Below are 19,691 nucleotides of genomic sequence, written 5' to 3'. Positions count from 1 at the left end.
AAACGAGCAGCTAATACTTAATACTTCTATAAAGAAATCTCTGACTTGGGTAATTTACAGGATAATACAAAATTAAAGTGCCATAACATGTAAAGTACTCGTATTTTGCAGAGGGACAGTTTAATACCGAGTGAGGCCTAGTAATGCGGGGTGAAAAATGCTGTCGTGTGCATGATTTCGAGCTAATAGAAATGAAGTATGTATAAGGATTGCTACATGTCAGGCAGTAAGCGTGAAATGTGGTCTGCGAATATAATCATGAAGCTGTAAGGCACCTAACATTTAGTACAGCCTGCAACATGCTCGCAGTGATATTGGAACGCAAGTGGCCCAACAGGCGGAACGAAAACTCAAATACATAAAAACTCGTCAGCTATTTGCATACACTGAGTTTTTTTTTGTTTCTTTTCCGTACATTTTTGAGCTTATATTATGCTTCCTTTTCAATTAGGTGTTTTTTTTGTAAGGACGATGCAGGTCAATAAGACCAACATAGCGTTTCTCTTTCAGTAAACGTAATCTAACAGTCTCTTTTATTCTACAAAGTTACATACTAAGCGCTTTGAATCCTGTCTCCGAATTGCATCGTTTACTATCATTGCGTTGTTAAAAATAAATATCAAAAATTGCCCTAGCCGCGAAACCTTTGCGTGCTGAAACTTTCAGTAAAAACGCAAACGAATATTTGGTATACTTCGTGTTAAGAAAAAAGCTGAACGTAATAGTTTTCCCACTTTGAAGGGGTAAGGAATTTGACCTATATATAATAAATTGGCTTCAATACCAACTTTCACAACACTGTCAACATGACCATTGCTTTAAGTCATTTTGGCCTGCCCCTGGAATTGCAGTAATAAAATATAGGCAGAAACAACGATCTATATCACCAAGGACCGCTACCGTGGAACATAGAAAATCCATTAGGCACGTCGTTTAAGAGACTACAATCGCGCTAGCAACAGCCGCGTCGACAGTCTTTCCAGGAGCGCTCGTTCCCAGCAAAAGAGGTAAGACCCTGTGTTTCGTGCTTTAGTCCATTCGTGGGGGCTCACGACAGTGAATTTCTTCGCTTAGAGTTACCGATGGAAGACACGAAAAGGTCGAAGTAAACACGATGTATATAAGTATTTTCACTATTTCGCAATTTGTATTCTTCTAGGTATAAGTGAACGTGAAATAAAATGATGAGCAACAAAATGGAGTTTTATTTTCATGCAAATATATTGAATAAGCCTAGCAGAGGATAGCAAGCAGTTAAGGTGGGCAGGGAGATAAAGGAGTTCAAAGGAATCATGTGTATGCAGCGGTCACAGGACTGGGTTAATAGAAGTGATTTGAGAGGAAGTTGCCCCTCTTTGGGCATAGTTAGGTTGATGATGATGATGATAAATGTATTTATTATGCAAAATAGATTCACAAAAGAAACTACCTGACAAAAAAGCTCCCTCTGTATAAAAAGAGAGACAACAAGCCATATAAAATGAGGGCTTTCTATATAACAAAATTTGTAACGACCCCTTTTCGGTTATGATAAAAGAATAGGTAATATTCTAGCCACCTATAATCCTTTTATTTATTGGAATCATAAAAATACTACGACGCTCAAGTTTCGCTGTAAGGCATTGCCTTATAGAGCTTTTAGCGTCGCCCTTCTTATCTAAGATTTGTTCTCTAATTAGGCTTTTTGGAAAGAGATGCAGTGTATGGTTCACTTCTCACTGCAGACCTACACTTAAATTTAACGTCATACACTTGGGCGTGCATATTAAGTCGGCTTGAATCGCTGTTGCAAAGTAGCCTCTAGCAGTAGGATATGTTACCTCCTTAAACTCTGTGCAAAGAATGGTCGCTTCATAGTTTGATAGAAAATCATGTTCATATTTTTCTTACTTGTCTTTTGCGACACGTTTGTAAGTTTGCCAAGTTCTTTCCAGGTGCAGGTACGGCGATGCCTTTTGAACAAAACGAGCGGTGTACGTTTTCCCGTTACGCATTTATTATGGGTGACCGGTTTTAATGTGTAGAAAGCTTTCCTTCGGAGTTCGACCCCTCTGAGATGAAAGATTAAAAAACACTATTGTTCATACCCATCGCGCACAAATGAAACATCTTGCGCCGCGCCGTCTTTTCGCCGCAGCTTTTCCTTGATACAGTGAAATAAAATATCACATTTTGCTCGCAATCGTATACAGCACTCTCGGAGAAATGCATGCACGTAATGTCGGGAACCATGTATCTGCCAAATTAATCACATTGCCCCGCTTCACTGAATCTTTAATGATAACAGAAAGAGAGAAAGGAATATGCTAGAAAAAAAAAAACTCAAAAAGTTGTGAAAATTTTAATTTTGTTTCACACGTCATTCAGCGACTTATAATAAGCCTGCAACGAAGACTTGTTAGCAACATATCAAAGTGCGTAGGCTGCATGTTTCTTCTTTCCAGAAAAACAAACACAAGGATATAAAACAGGAGAATATACAAACCCATTCGATACTATAGGCTCCCAGAAGGGCGCCGGTTATTGACGCATGCATAGCAGGGATGCCTCAGGCGACGACCCACCTTCGACCGAGAGCAGGGTTTCGATTTTCTGCTCTCCCACGGTGTTCCTGGCGACACACACGTAGCGACCTCCGTCTTGCACATTGACGCCGCGAATGCTGAGCACGCCGTTCGAAGACTGCAGGCGATCCGATTCGGACACCGAGAAGCGCCTGCCTGCGCGGTCCTCCCGGTACCAGCTGCGTGGACAAAGTGGGCAGGCTCCGAATTGGTCTCACGAACATGACAGGCTGCGACATTTTTAGTAGTCAGCCTAAGCTATCCTTAACTGCAGTTATCGTTGAATGTATAATTATGGGGGTCTTTTACGCCTGCTCACTGAGCGCAGCCTCAGAAGATTTTCTTCTGTTCAGGGAGTGTAGGCTTTGATTTGACGACCAGTTACAATTGTCCTTTCTTGCAAGGCACTTTTAGAGGCAAGCTGGCTAGGAGGAACAGTTAGCAAAGTAATGCAGTTGAAAACAAAAAAAACTTTGAAAAAAGATATGCAAAGTCACACTCAAGGCTCTTTATGGTCATATCCGAGCCTTGTGAACTCATGCCTAAATGTTATGTGCTCTTTGAACTCTCATGCACCTACTTATAGTTGGTTGCTCACTTTGCAGTAAATAATAGGCAGCAAACGAACAGGACATCACTACATGCCAAACCTCTGGTAATAATAGCTTGAAAAGGTTGTTTGCTGGGATAGTTGGTATAGCATCATAACTTTTTGAAGCGCTGAGGAAGACGTACTTGAGAGAAGTGGATGGGAGAAACGCTGCTTGCAGCAGTTATATGTAGCGTTTGTCCCGCCCACTTGTCTCGTGTATGTCTGCCTGGACAAACTGGATTCCAAGGGAAGGAGAGCGTAGCAAGGGGCGGCAGAAAGTTAGGTGGGCGGATGAGATTAAGAAGTTCGCAGGGTTCAAGTGGATGCAGCTAGCACAGAACCGGGTTAAGTGGAGAAATATGGGAGAGGCCTTCGCCCTGCAGTGGGTATATTCAGGCTGATGATGATGATGTCTGCCACTGCGCTTTCAAATGTTATGGTATTATTAATGTTTTAGTGGAGTGCACTGCATGTGACAAAGCCTAACCGGCACAGATTTCCGGCGGAATTTGTAATTAGTTCACTGAGAGCCCTGAACACTGGCATGAATGCTTGGTAGGCTCTGAATCTGTGCTCTACGAACTCGAGTGCGTTCAGTGCCAATGCCGATTCCGTCATCTTAACTTTCAGACGTTCACATATATTACAGATTGATCCTAATTTACAGCAACGGCTATTCAGGCGCAGCTTAATTTTCATATGCGCTTCATTATCACATGATACTGTGGGCATATTTTATCACATTAACACTTTCTCACAAAACGTCCACTTGCGCATGCATTTTCTACTCACGTGTAGTGCGGTGGCGGGTATCCTTGCGCCACGCAGGGTAGGTCGACGTGGCTTCCAACAGTTGTCCTAATCTCGGGAAAGTTGAGGGTTACCTTCACTTGTGTCATTGCGTGCGCATCTGCAGAGAAGAAATGAACTGTGATACGCGACAGAAACAGCAGTCTACTGTACCAACCTCCTCAAATGTTCCAAGTTTATATTATCGCATTGCATCCTGTCAAGGAGGAGAGCTCAAACAAAAAACTCAATCGGAATGTCACTCGCGAGAAATATTTATGGAATTTTCACTTTTTGTTGCTATACTGAAAACAAAAAACTAAAACGTTTCATTAATTTGAGGGAAGTGAATATTCGCTAAATGGTAAGGTAACAACGATTCGTTTTATTTAAATCACTAAGGTAAAATTGTGTTATGAAGCCAACAACAAGGCTCGTCCAATAATTTCAGTTCAGTACTTCAAAACTGTTAATTAAAATGAAACTGGTAACCAGCAAATATTCCCTTATATGTAGATTCAGCATTATTATGCACACGGACATGAAAGCTACGCAAGTCGCACGCTTCAAGCGGTCGTTGCAAAAGTTTTGTGTGGAAGGTGGAGCTAGTTAAGAGATTCCAGCAATGGAAGATCGTGCCAAATAATAAGGAATTGTGAGTGCCTTTGCCTAGCATTGAGAATAAAGTGTTTTCCTGAGAAAAAACTCACCGCAATATAAGCACATTAATAGACAGCAACCTTCTGTAACACAATGTGGCCCACGCCTAAAGACGCATACCCGTGCTGCAAGAGATCGCTTCACCTAATACCTTAATTAAACTCATTGACGGGCGTGAGACAGAGGACGTAAAATCTCGCCTTACTTCCATCGTTTACGAACGCTTCCTCCTGGTCGTACTGGAAACTCACACAAAATGGTTCCAGTGCCTTGCCGCGGATATCAACTGCGTAACTACCTCCAGGGTGCATAATATACACCGATACATCACCTACAGCATTGCAGGGAGTTACCACAGTGTACAGTCCCTCCCGTCTTCATCTTAACTCTAGCGCAACATACTAGTATAGCGCGGATACGTGTACCATCAATTGCCTTGGAGCTTCAGGCGATACCCAATACAATTGCTTCCCTTTCAGTCAGACTCAAATCCATTTGGTTCATATTTACAATGACTGCCCAGCCGCCCTCGAGCCGCTTAAGGCTGTTCGGCGCTCATTCCCAATTACACAATCCACTCGGCAGGTCTGCGAAAATACCCCTGTCATGTGCGTAAGCATTGCACTCACGGCCATGCTCACGACCTACATAATATCCACATGACTACAACGACATACGATGACACATCAGACATCAGGCCATCTTTACCTCTTCCCAGAAATACGTTCCCCTCCCATGTTTCCGAGAAAGAAGCTTTGCGCCAGCGAAAACGTGCTCTACCTTGTAATTCATACCCTCTCCCCCGTAATCTCAGACGACAAAAAAAGCTATCTATGCGCCGGATTCGGGCAGGAGTGGCGCTGACCACTTCTGCGCGTCATCGGTAGCGTGAGGAATGGCATCAAGAAGCGGCAAATGCCCGCATTGTGGTGCCTTCCCGGAGCTGTGCGATATGAAACCAGCTGTAAAGCTGCCCAGCTAAGCATCCCTAAAACAGTGTTAACTAATGAAAGCAGGCCTGCGGTATGATCTTGCATGTGAATACCTCAAGTGGACACAAGATAATCAGTTTATCAGAAGCGAAATTTTAAAACGCCAGTTTACAATCCTTCTTTCTTCTGCTTCCCCTTCCCTTTTTAAGCATGCCTGAGGGTACACGTCTCGAATGAAAAAAAAAAGAAAGAAGAAATCGAAGAAACTACAAAGCGACGTCAAAACTACGAGACAATATTCTGTAGTACTGAAATGCCGTCCTACGTTTGCGCTGTTCTGTAGTATTTTTTTCGTAGTTTGTAATTATGCAATACTTTCTGTTGTAAATACAAAAATCCCGATCTTACTTCTGAAACGTCTGTTGTCACAAGAGGTGCGCACTGTCCAAACAGCCGAGAAATTCTTTTAAGACAGAAGAAAATGCTCGTAGGTTTTGTCGGCTGGACGGCTTTCCTCGATTTACGCTGCTTTCACTTATCCTTTTGCCGCATTGAGTGAGTTTCCTTTAATCAGCGGCAGTACAACAGAGAAAGCAGCCCCGTCGCTATCATAAGTACTTCTTTTGTCTTTACTTTCTGCATCCATTCCAAGAAATGATGGCATGTCAGAAGAATGTGCGTACAAAAAGGAGGCAATTTCAGCTCAGTAGTGTGCGTTGCAAGCACACGTGAGGTCGTACACCTTGAAAGGGCGAGAGAACCGACCAAAGGCAACTGTACCCAAAGCACGTCTTCCTAGGCTGCAAATGCATGCGAACAGCGCCCATCAAATCATTGAATTCGCCGGTTCGTTGATCCGCCAGTTCGCCGAAGGCAATGCAGCAATGCCGACTCCAAGACGGGCTCAAAATGAGATTTTTGTCAAGGTTGACGCCCTAGTCTCAGACCAGAGTACAGGCTTTTAGGCGGTGCAACTATGTATTCTCAACTTTATGCCTGCATTCTTTTACAAATATCAAAAATGGTATTATAAATTAGGCTCATTTTCACAACTCTCGCTTTATTTAAGTTGAACGTCATGCTTCTCGCCAAAATATCCTTATTATTTGTTTCCTGCTGCTCCATGTGACCCGTTCTTCATGATACCATAGAATGTTTGAATGTAGAATTTTTGAATGGTTTATTTAAACGCAAGCGAAGATTCATGTGGTGCGGAAAAGAAAAAGAGAAATGATGGTACCCACATTTATTTGGGTGTCCTGTGAGCCTCTTACAATCGACTTGATCCGAAATTGGCAACTAATTTTACTACGGCCATTTTTGTAGTGTCTTCCAAATTACCTAGGCCACGACCTACCCGTTCTCCGCTTACACATTATTTGCGCTCAGTAGGCTAGGGGTGTTAACGTGGCCTTTTTTTCTTGCCCAAACACTAAAAAGATACGTTTCATTTGCCTTCTTGTGCACGCAGATCACATAAATCTTGAGTCGCTCCTGTCTGTCAGCAGCACTTGCATCCCAGTTGGCCCTCCAGCATGCGCTCGATACCTTTACATCTCGTCAATGAGCCTACAATGGGACTAAATCTGTCATGCACTAAATCATGTTTCATTCGAATACTAAAAAAATTTTGTTTCCGGAAAGTGGCAATTTAAATTTAGCAGTTGATAATTCTCTCAATACTCAATAAAAAAGCGTTCATATTGTCCCGTTTTATGCATCTGGAACTGCTACAACGTTGATGAATGCGGCATTTCATCAGCTCAAAATACGGTCGGTCTGATTCGGCGCATAGCAGTGCGCTCTTTCAGCGGTCTTCGTGACACTAACTACTGCTTGTGCGCTCAATCCTTTAGCTGGGGACAGTATACAAGGCCCTATTTCCTTCGCCTCACCAGTCGACAGTGAGACTCCGAAGCAATCAATCGTGATTCTTTACTGACAAATTATTTCTCTAGTCTTCCATCCTTACACGTCCATGAAGAGCGCTCTCAACTTAATGTATTCATTTAACTCTTCAACAAGCATGAGAAATCAGGGCACGAAAGAAATCTCTTCGCCTTCATCGTTTGAAAGCGTTTTCTTTGTAATAATACTGTCGACTCGCAGGCTATCGCTCCGCTGCTTCACCAGAGGTATAGGCCACGCACCAACTTCTCCAATGCACAATATTCACGGAGGCATTCCACGCCGCATAGAATGCAGTTACCGATGTCTACACACCTATCATCGTTACCTTACCTATCGCGTGTAATATCTCTCGTATACATGTTAGCCTCTGACTAGCAAGCTCCAAGTAATCCAGAATACGATTTATGCTCTTCCCATATTCAATATAGTTTTCATCTACGCTGACCTTTTCGCCCCTCTTAAAAATCTGATGCGCAAAAATTAACACACTTTCTGAGAAAGTTTTTATCACAGCATTATCACATAAGAATCCATATATACACAGAACATCCCTCGACAGAGTACTCATTTTTCGTAATTAATTTTTGAGAACACGCACATTGGCTTTCTCTGGCTGTCGGACATATTGTTTGAGCTCAAGAGTAATATCAGGAGCAAGATGGTGACACTCAATCGAAGACTATAGCATTGCAAAAGTAATTTCGCAAAGAAATCTTAATATTTTCAGCAGCTGTGTAACAGTGATCCAAGAACAGACCCCATTGTTTTGATGAAAATTATTAGTTACTCATTCTGAGTGGAATGTGCCACTCATCCGAACCGTAACTATTGCAATGGATATATTCATAAAGAGACCTTACAATATTCGACAGTTGCTACATAATTATTTTAAGAAATGCAGCCTTTTTTGGTGTTTGAGAGAAAGGGTGGAGTTAGGGGATGCATTTAACTACTTGGTGCGAATACAGAAAAATCATTAAAGGGAAGTTTCTGCCACAAATTGCAAGATTAGACCGCTTCCAACAGCATGCCCATGGGAGCGTTTATAATATCTCGCATTTGCCTCATAATTAATGGGTGTTTCAGAATACTGGCTCTGTAAGGTTGTTCGGCACAGATTACAAAGTACATAAACGATCAGCTCTCAACAAATTATACATCTGTTCTTTCCGCCTACACTTGATTTGTGGCCAAGGTCACAATCGGTATTTCTTGTCGTGGAGAGAATGACAATCTGCATAGAACTGAACACACATCACCTTTCACTCCTGCCCGCGATCTGTTAATGTCCTACGTTTCTGAAAGCAATGCACTGCACCAGCGAACACGTGGTATAATTCCTCCTTGCTTGTACCCTCTCCCCCGTAGTCTGACTCGGAACAAGTAGGTATCCCTTTTCGAGTTTAGGCCAGGAGACACTTTGACCCCTTCTGTGCATCATCATTGGCATGACAAACGTTGTCTAGCAAATCGATTGTTTCCTCACTGTGGCGCTTTGCCGAAACTGTTTGATGTGCGACACTTGTCATGGATGTCCCCAGCTACGGCCTCGGCAGCACTAGCCATCGGCCCAATATTGGACTGCTTTGGACGTTCACTGGCCATATTTAGCGCTGTTCATCGCCAACGCAATTCCAGTATAGGCCCGATGGTAAGTGCTCCCTGGGGGCTTTTCTGAAACAACGCTTCCTAATAACGGAGGGGGGGGGGGGGGGGGGGCTCAATGTGGCCCAAAATGTCTGTAGCAAGTGGCCGTGAATAATACTATGTCTACATGACAAGCGATTGCGATTACTAATTAATACCACTATGATATTTCTTTATGAACCTTTGCTCGAACTATGCCTTCTGGAAAACATCTCGAATGCAGAGCATTATTTTGAGCGCACTTTTCGATTGCCTACATCAAGGCATTTTTAGGGACGAGCACTCTTAGCCCTTTAGAGGTCCAAACATCTGAATTGCGCCTTACCCGACACGGTGATCTTCCCGGCCACTGAGCTGGCCATCAGGTGACCCGTGAGGCGATGCCGCGTCCTACACCGATAGCTCCGATCCGCGTCCTCGGGCGTGACCTTGTGAACCAGCAGTTCACCGCTTTCCAGGAGAGAGTAGCGGTCTTCTGCAACGGGAAGAAGAAAATCCGAAGCAATGAATTTTATTCAGTAAACAGCCTGTATAACTTATGAACTAATTTGCAATCTTGTTGCATTTGAACGTGAATGCAACGAGAAAAATTAAACGTAGCCTGGTCGATACTTGTTTTTTTATGTGTGTTCTCCTTCAAATCACCACAAATTTCCGGGTTAAAATTATGAGAATGCTTCTCTGCTGTAGAGATAAGAACGTCAGTTCTAGTTTATAGTCTTTTGATTAGGAATGCCAGAGTGTGATGCGTTGAACGAATCAATGGATTATTGAATGAAGCGTCTTTCCTTCAGAAAAACTCGTCGTCTTAATAAACCTTCTGTCAATGAAAAGCTATTTTATCACTAATTGCTTCTTAGGTTTTCCTCTTGTTAAGCTGGTTTTTCTTTTCTGCTGTGTGTGTTATTCTTTAACAATGGATGTAATCCCACTCCTGCCTAAGTCCTTCTGTGAAGGCTGGCAGTATTTCTGAAATAAATAAATAAATAAATAAATAATTAAATTTCTGATTTCATTGGCCATATGACATGTTCGAGCAATCGCCGTTCAGAAAAAATAGAAGGTCTCTTGGATGTCTCTTAAGAGGATAACGGCGAAAGCCCACCCTTCCGTTTCTATTATTTTCTTCTCATCGTTTGCTCTTATCAGCGTTCGCTTCTGGCTACATATAACTATAATTGGCTTACAGGAAAGGAAAGACGCAGAATCTGTCTTGTATTCCCCGGTAAGTGTGAGTTTGAACTGTTCACCATTGCTCCTTTCACGCGGCATTCCGTAGCGAGCGTTCAAGTGTCCAATTGCAGATGGTAGAAACGCTAGACAGGAACATATCTCACGGAATCTCGGGGAATATGACGGATCTCGCGCATAATCTCCCGCACAGCTTTCAGATGCACTACCACATGTTGTACATACACTGGTACTCTACAAATTTGGTGCTAAAGATTAGGGTTAATTAGTAAACAATTCTTACTAAATTACTAGTGTGAATTAGTCAGTAATCAGTACTACTTATTTAGTGTTAATTAGTATCCAACTAGTGCTACCTAATTAGCGTTATCTAGTACCAATTATTCGTAAGTAGAGTTAGCTAGTACCTATTATTCGTAACTATATAGTGCTAATTAGAACCGAAACAAAGCTAACTGATTAATGTTACCTACATAATGATATTTAGTACCCAATTAGTACTGTCTAATTAGTGTTTATTACTACCCAATTAATACTGACCAATTGTATTATTTTTAAAAAGTGTTGTGGTTAGTCTAGTAAATAGTAACTGATTTATGCTTATGGTCATTTTTTGGGTCGCTGCCAAAGGTGCGACACCATGTGCGAACGGAGGACAGTATCAGCCATTAAAGGCTTTCGCCTTAATACATAAAAAAGTAACCTCACTTGTGTTTTAATTGCGCTCAAGACGCCCGTGTGCTGTACGATGTCAGCGCACGTTAAAGAACCCCAGATGGTCGAAATTTCCGGAGTCTTCCACTACGGCGTCTCTCATAGCCTGAGTCCACGTGAGGGTTGTCTGGCCATCACGAGGTCTGGGTGCCCCTGCCTGGGTCTTTCTCGGCAGCGACCATATATCCTGTCCATCTCTTTCTCTCTTCCTAGCCTATCCTCCCGCCAGCGTCTGAGCCAGGTAGTCGATTGGGATCGGTTCCGCCACTCACGGCAACATGCCCCCACCTCCATCTCAGACCTTTCTCAATGGACTGCCACCTTGCTCAAAGATGTTTCATCCGCCACCTCTACCGTCCCTACCCCTCCTCACTCCTCCACGGCTGACAGCCGCCTCCTTCACCTATGGGAGGCGCATCATTCCCTGCACCGCCGCTGGCTTTCACAAAAACACAATCGCTCACTACGCCTCCGCCTTGCCCGCCTGGGTATGGAAATTGAGGAGCACTGCTCATACCTCACCAGGCAGCAGTGGGGCCAGACATGCGACCGCATGGCCGGTAACCTCGGGCTGAGGGATACGTGGGCGCTCCTACGTGCCCTCCTTACCCGTCGCATGTCAAGGCCACGCAACGCAGGGATGTGACGCGCCTCCTGCAATCCTCACCGCTATCCGATTCCGATTTCCTTCTTGCACTCCGAGATCGCTATCTCTGCACTTCCCCTCCGTCCCCCCTCCCTTCTTACATCGGCACCATTAATTCTGCGCTTGACGCAGATACCACTGTGGGGGAGGTTTGTGCGGCGCTACATAAGCTCCGCACCACTTCCGCACCAGGAGCAGACCAAATTTCTAATAAGGCCCTCCGTAACCTGGACACATCATCCCTAGAGGCCATTACGGACCTCTTTAACAAACATTGGCACGAAGGCACCCTGCCTTCTGAGTGGACCCACGCTAAGGTGACCTTCATCCCCAAGCCCGGCAAACCCATAGACATTCAAAATCTCCGTCCTATTTCCCTCACCTCTTGTCTCGGTAAGCTCTTTGAGCACGTCGTTCTAGACCGCTTACAGAGCTTCCTCGAGGACAACCATCTCTTCCCCGATTCAATGTTCGGCTTTCACCCATCCCTCTCTACACATAATGTCATGCTCCAGCTCTCCGTAGAGGTCCTTCACCCTCTTCACGCCAAGCGCACTCACGCGATCATGGCAATGGACTTGACAAAAGCATTTAATAATGTCTTCCATACCGCCATCCTAGACGCCCTTTCTACCCTTAACGTGGGCTTCCGAATCCATAGTTACATCAAGGCTTTTCTTGCCCATCGCACGGCTGAGATCTCATTCGGCACCCTCTCCTCTCCTGCTTTCCCTCTTGGAAATCGAGGTACCCCCAGGGTTCTGTTCTCTCTCCCCTTCTCTTCAACATCGCCCTTTTTCCTATGGCACGTGCTCTAGCTAGCATTCCTAACCTCTCCCGTGCTTTCTACGCTGATGATATCACCCTCTGAGTGACTACCGGCAATCTTGGTGAGATGGAAGCCGCTCACCAGGCGGGCGCTAAAACGGTCGCCGATTATGCTCGCACGGTCGGGCTAGCTTGTTCCCCGTCCAAGTCGGAGCTCCTGCTCCTCCTGGCTCGAGCCATAGCTCCAACCTCATCTCCTAACCTTAACGTCACTATCGACGGACATCCCATCCCTTCTGTCTCTTGCATCCGTATTCTCGGTCTCTTTCTCCAATCAATGGCAAACACACTACTGTCATTTCCCGCCTTACTACCACCGTCCAGCAGACGGTACGGCTGATCCGACGGGTCGCTAACCGACACTACGGCATGCGCGAGCACGACCTCCGTCGTCTTGTTAAGGCCTTTGTGCTAAGCCGCCTTGTCTACTCCCTCCCCTACCTCTTTCTGTCTCGTACCGAGGAAGACAAGGTCAACTGTCTCATCCGCCAAACCTATAAGTCGGCTCTCGGGCTTCCCACTTCCACCCCCACTTCTCGTCTACTGGCTCAACTTTCCGTATTACTGTTTTAATTAAGCGTTGAAGGCACTTATAAAATCAACTACGCCATGAAATACGTTAATTCACACATGCAGCGAAAACTCACTTAAACACTTTGAAATCGCTGCACAAAACCGCCACATTAGTTAAAAAGCGCTAGAACACGGACAGATAGAAAGAGACAAACACATATTGCGCTGATTTTTGTCTCTTTTAAACTGTTTTTGTCTTGCTCTTTGTCCGAGTTCTTGAGCTGTTTAACATAATTTTCAACCAACTCGTCCAAGAAGCCACTTTGCGCCACATTGTGTTGAATTTTTTTTCTATGGTCAAGCACAGATTTATTGATACATTTATTAGTTTTTGATTTATATGGAATTTAAAAACTGGAAGAAGCTTTGGGCTAAAAGTCTGCCGCTTCTTTTTCTGAATCTTGATGATTGGTATTTCAGTAATACATCTTGGCCAAATACCTTTGCACTTTTCTGCGCATAGGTAGAATATTAACAGTACTCTTATGATTCTTTGCCAACAGCTCAAGTATTGCCCAGAAAACGGTAATGAACGTAAACATGCTCACAATAAATGCATAGAAGATTGTTGAAAAAGCTGTGTCCCTATATAAAAGCCGAGTCACCATGCAGTTTGTAAAGAACATTTATACACACAAGTACCCTTTCCTTGGGTTAACGGAGCTGGTTATAATTCTGCAGTGAGCGCGTTATTTCCGCCAATACTCATTGCCCATATAAACCACGTGTTAAGTGATCTAAGCTCCGACTATTGGGATTAAAATGGGAGGTCAGAATAGTGTTTCGCATCGTCATTGTCGTTGCCACCAGCGTTGGCCCTCGTAACCAGCTACGCAGCCAGGGTAGTGCACGCTCCTGCCGCCACTGTTCGTCGCTGCATGTACCCTCCCCACCCTTCCACCCCTCTTCCTGGGTAACGGCGATGGTCTTCTCCAGTTGCCAGAGCGCCGTCTCGGCATCAGCGGATCGCGCTGCGTGCATCCCAAGCCAAAACGCAGAGCCACGTTGACTTGACTCACTAGCGGCATCACCGGGCGAATGTCAGTCGCTGCTCTCTTCGAAGCGCAACGTTCCTATGGGCCCACGCGCTGCCTCCCGCGACCTCCCGATCCACAAAGCTTCCTTCATGACAATGATGATGACAATCATAAACTGTTTGTGGAATGTTTCTTGAAAAAGTATGCGTGAAAAATAAAAAAGTCTGTAATTGTAGATACATATCTTGCTCGAATTATTTGCCTCAATCTATTGAAAAGCTCGAACAGCTGATGAGCTGCACGCTAATTTCGCAATTGAAATTAACGTAATCGTGGGGCATTTTTTTTTCCTTTTTATTTCAGTAGCGCTGAATGTAAGACCTCCTACTAAGCGAAGGCTCTCAAAGAGCTTCTCTGCCACCTTTGTTCTTCACCAGCTTCCGTTCATACAGTGTGTTGAAACTTCATTCAGTGGTGATCGGGAAATATTTTACTGATTGTATACGTAATGTAGACTTGTGTACGGAAGACAACATCTCACAACTTAAAAATTCATCACAGGCAGATACAGAGCGCATTATCTGCGATTGAATTATGGACCCAAAGTAATTTCTAGTTGACAACGTTTTGAATTTGTAAACGATTCCTGGCTGTGTAATGGCAATATCTTCCAAACAATTTCTTTCACGAGCATAACATTTTATCTGCGCAGATAAAAATCTAAGACATAATCTTGCCACGTTACTACAGTAACGGTCAGTAAAGATAAGCGGAAGAGAAGAGCATGATCATTTAAAATTCGACACCTGTAATAAGTCTTTCGTTCAGAAGCCGGCCTACCAGGGTTCTTAATGCTTGAGTAGTCACTGAAATGGCCGCCGTATGAAATTGATTCTGCAACACACTTTTTGGCCAAATAGTGGAAAGCAACGTCTTTAAAAGCAGCATTATGCACTTCGGATAATTTTCATAGTAACCCAGCCAGTATATGCTCAAATGTTGTCAAAACAGACAACTCTGGCGCGCGTTTTGCTGAGGTGAGACGGAAGCTACCATAATAGCTCTCCTGGGCGCTTGCAACACATTGCCGAGCGATAAAGGGCAGCCCAACGCGACGATCTCAGAAAAACAACCGACACCAGGGTGGAGATAGAAACGCGCCCGGCTACGATGCTAGGAGCGTGCACAGCACGCACGAACGCGTCTGGCTCGCCTGAGGGACGTAATTGAGCGATAGTCGATAACGGCTACACGGGCTGAGCGCGCACCGGCGTGCAACGGCAGAGGCTCGGTTCCACTCCCCCCCCATTGTCTCCCTCCGTAGACCCGTGACCCTGCTTGTCCAGGCGGGTTTTCAGGCAGAACCGCTTGACGATAACTTTGCCCTGGTGCGCAAGGTGTACCAAATAGGTGGCTTTTGCCATTGATGAAGTTGTTTTGTTTAGAAGCGCTATTATAGGTAGAAGTCACGATAAGTGAAATACTTCAAAAAATAATACGATCTGATAAGCGCCGTAAGTGAACACGTAAGTAGACAAAGGAAGACGAGCCTTGACCGTGTGTGCCTTGCTTTTGTATCCAATTCGCACTGTTTCTTCCAAATAATGGCCTATCAACTCGGCTAAGCGTTAGACAATAATGTAGCTTTAATAATTGTGCTCTGTTAAGGCGCGTTATGGTATGCGCTGCGATTTGTTAGGTTTAGTATGGTATGTTAATCACCGTTTGGTATGCCTCTTCATGATATCATATTGTTCGTTACGCTACGACTTGTTTATTGAAATTTTTCTGAGCGGTAATATTGTGTGAGGTTTAAAGCCTGAATGCGAAGGTCTGTGATAGAAGCCGTAGAGAAGAGCATCGGATTTATTTCATCTGCGTGCTGGTTTTTGTTTTGCACTGATACACGCAGCGCAGGAAGATTTTTAGGCTGCCTCCATGGGAAAGATTAGATTCCGAAGCCATTCCACAGCGGCAGATCGTCATAGCCATCGCTTTGAAAGAACAAGCATTAGGGGCGTACGCAAGCTCCACCTTTAAGGCATGAAGTGACCACGATTCTCATTAGCAGACACTACTAGCAAACTACGCTATCCAACTGCCGGTCACAGGCAGCCACGCGATATATAAAGCCCCGAATTAACCAAGCCGCATGGACGAGCCTGCATGGCCTACAGCGTGCCTGACTAGTCATTTAAGAGCGCTGGAAGGTTGAATCTTATTCTATCATCATGCCTCAAATGATCAAACCTGTCGTTGGTCGCTCCTCCCAGCTTCCTAATATTACGGTCTTTTTAAGTCGCAGAAATAGTTGAATAATCAGTGCTCGGCCATATCAGCTACTAAAACGGGCCATCAAGGCACTGCTCGGTATCATCTCGGTGCCCTCGGGTTGAGTAGTCTTCGTGGCGACCACAGCTCCCAAACACTCCCTGGACTTGCAGGGTGGATGAATATGTGTCGTAAACTCCGAGGCAGGCAGGTCTGTTGGTCAGTGATACAGCAATATCTAAGTCAGAACACTTAAAAAAAAAAAAGAAAGACTTTTGTCTGACTGTCTTTTTCAAAAGTTTGATTTATTGTTCAGGATAACATTGAGCAACAGTGTAAATATGTTTGTTGCGACTGTAGGAAGAAGGAAAATAAAATGCATGGGCCTGCTACTGGCTCTGTAGCTGACCCACCTCCGCTGCCTCATGCAGACCGAAGAGAAAATAGAGAAGAAAAGGAAGGGGGAAAGAAAGACACGCGCCGCAAAAAAAGCCGTCGTCCACCACCGAAGCGCTGTTTGGTGCTATGACGGCCTAAAACAGATTGGCAGGCAAGCCTCCGCCGCAACTGGCGGTGACCTACCTGTCCCATGACACATCAGGGAAGTACCAGGACGACAATCTTCCCACTGCCGACTCCCCTGATGAAGCTGGGACAGGTAGGTCACCGCCACTTGCGGCAGGGGCTAGCCTGCTACCGAATTTTTATCTGTTGTAGGCCATCATTGCACCCGCCCCCGCTTCGGTGGTGGACGACGGCTGTTGTTGTGGCGCGCGTCTTTCTCTTCCTCTCCTTTTCTTTTTTCTCTATTTTCTCTTCTGTCTCCCCGCCGGGGTGGTGCAGTGGTAAGGCGCCCGACTACTGTGCCGGAGTACCCGGGTTCGAACCCGACCTCGGCGGCTGCGTTTCGATGGAGGCGAAACGAAGAGGCGTCTGTGTGCTGTGCTATGTCAGCGCACGTTAAATATCCCCAGGTGGTCGAAATTACTCCACAGCCCTCCACTACGGCTCCTCTTTCTTTCCTTCCACTTTCACTCCCACCTTCTACCCATTCCCTTACAACGCGGGTAAGGTGTCTTCTGTCTGCACGAGGCAGCGGAGGTGGCTCAGCTACAGAGCCAGCAGCAGGCCCGTGCATTTTCTTTTCCTTCTTCCTACAGCCACAACAATAACAACTCTCTTCTGTCCGCACGAGGCAATATAGGTGGCTCAGCTACAGAGCCAGTAGCAGACCAGTACATTTTGGTTTTCTTCTTCCTACAGCCACAATCTTGCCTTACGGTGCTGTTCAGTGTCCACAGAACAAGTGTGACAGATGTAGCGCCTTTACTTTCCTGAGAACCAATTATTAGTGGATTACTGTTAAGAGAAAAATGCGAACGCCTACCCTTCCTCTCCTAACACTCCGCTATCATATTTTCCTCCTATCGGCGTTTGTAGCCGTGTCGTATAATTATAATTAGTTTACAGGAAGAGAAAGGCGCGGTATCTGTCACACTTTATCCAGCAAGCGTGTTTGGCTCGTACACCATCGCGCCTGTCACATGGCGTTTCTTGACGCGCGTTCGTCTGAAATTGCAGATGGTAGGAACGCTAGTAAAGAGCATATCTCGCAGAATCTGGCGGAAGATGACAGATCTCGCGCACAACTCTTGCGCACCGGATTTCGTTCCTTGAGCGTAGAAAGGCTTTCGCCCTAAAAATAAAAGAAATTTTATCGCTTTCTTCAAACACCTCCATACCTTTGAAGTACACCCTCCCTTCCCCCAACGTTTCTTCCGTTTTGTTTTCTTGCTTTTTGGCTTTTGTACAGGGCAAAATATTCTTTTTTGAACATATTTTATTTTCTATCTTTAAACGCTTATAGCGCTTCGGTAGGGCGGGCTGGGCATACCGGGCAAAACAATTTTTTCTTTTTCAATTGCATAGAATAATTGCTCTTAGCATCAGCGGGCGTTTTGTGCTCGATTTTTCTATCACAAAGCCGACGCAGGAATTTCTGGGTAACGATGCGCTTACCGTTATCGGGTTTATGGGGACATTTTTAACCTACACCAGGTACACAAGTGTAGCAAGACACCAATGCCTCCAATGGTGTTTCGCTGCAGTAGTGTGGCTTCCGCAAATTAAAAAAGTGTCTTAATAATAAGCCGAGCAAAAGAGGTGTAGGGACTATTAGCAGGCATCCATTGTCTCGTGAGGAACACCTCAAAGAAGTACTGAGAGTCCGGAGCTTCTCCAAATGTTTGTCAGTAGACTGAGAAGCTTCCTCCCCTCCCTCCACCTAACCCTATTAAATGTGTAAATGTCTGCTCCCAGAGTATGCAGATTGTTTTATCGAGGAAAACACAAATTTAGCGTTCAGTTGAAAGCAATTGAAGAAACGTCTTTTAAACACTGCTCTAAGAACTTATTCCAAGAAGAAAGGAAAATACTAGGAATAGTATATTGCGCAGTACACCCCAACAAGCGAGGTGGAAGGATGACATATGCTTTTTCTCTGGTATCGCGGAATGGGCTAAAAGAGGGCAGTGAATAACTTCTCTGGGCTAGCGACCCTTCTAAACAGTTTGAAAGGTGGCGGACTTGCGGCAGGCCTCCTTGGCACACTTGCTTCTGCAACTGCTATATGCTTCACAAACGCTTCATTTTGCTTTTTATTTTGGATAAAACCGCTCGACTTGATGCTCCGTTTGGCCTGAGCAAATGATCTTTGTTTAATACAGGTCAATAAGACCCCCCTTATCTGAAAAAGGGCTCATGTGGCACGGAATCCGAGCGTTTTCGATCAGTGCTGTTTCCTGTTTCTCTCTCAATCTATATCTGATGCGTATTGCATAATTTGTATATATATAAGGGGAATTGAGGGTGCTCGTTATAATACATGAAGGAAAGAAGCCAACAGTCGGCGAGGCCAAGGAGAGCGTTGGGGATGGTACGTTTATGTCTTTTTTTTTTTAATGGTTGCTTAGATAATCACAGAAATTAGTAATGTAATCTGTTTAGGGGAAAGATATTTAAACACAAAGTAGAAGAAAAAACAACGTGCCGATGGTGGGAACCGAACTCACGACCTCCGAATATCGCGTCCGGTGCTCTTCCAACTGAGCTACATCGGCCGCTGTCCCCCCTGCTACTTGCTTGGGTATTTATGTTGTCTGTATATGAACCTTGAGAAGGTTCATTACATTACATTACAGATTACATTACTAATTTCTGTGATAATCTAAGCAAACATTAAAAAAAAAGACATAAACGTACCATCCCCAACGCTTTCCTTGGCCTCGCCGACTGTTGGCTTCTTTCCTTCATATATATATATATATATACATATAGGACTTTGCACAGAACGTTCCAAGTCCACCGCTATGGTTGAAGGTGGCGCTGGTGAACACT

At 44.7% G+C, this 19,691-nt stretch overlaps 1 protein-coding gene across 1 annotated transcript in view; it reads right to left on the bottom strand.

The window, feature by feature from the left end:
* The window catches only part of LOC146191933 (cell adhesion molecule Dscam1-like), a 135,955-nt gene that overhangs the window by 96,166 nt on the left and 20,098 nt on the right, over positions 1–19,691 (bottom strand). The window contains exons 4-6 of the mRNA XM_084600404.1: positions 9,421–9,570; positions 3,949–4,066; positions 2,565–2,743 (exon numbers count right to left, since the gene is read on the bottom strand). Coding sequence (XP_084456530.1) covers positions 2,565–2,743; positions 3,949–4,066; positions 9,421–9,570 — 447 coding nt within the window. The remainder of the gene's footprint in view (positions 1–2,564; positions 2,744–3,948; positions 4,067–9,420; positions 9,571–19,691) is intronic.

This window comes from Amblyomma maculatum, chromosome 4 (genome assembly GCF_055883805.1).
Source record: "Amblyomma maculatum isolate TAMU_Amacu chromosome 4, ASM5588380v1, whole genome shotgun sequence".
Classification (NCBI taxonomy): Eukaryota; Metazoa; Arthropoda; class Arachnida; order Ixodida; family Ixodidae; genus Amblyomma; species Amblyomma maculatum.
The sequence above is the reverse complement of the archived record's forward strand: the minus strand, read 5'-3'. Positions and strand labels throughout refer to the sequence as shown.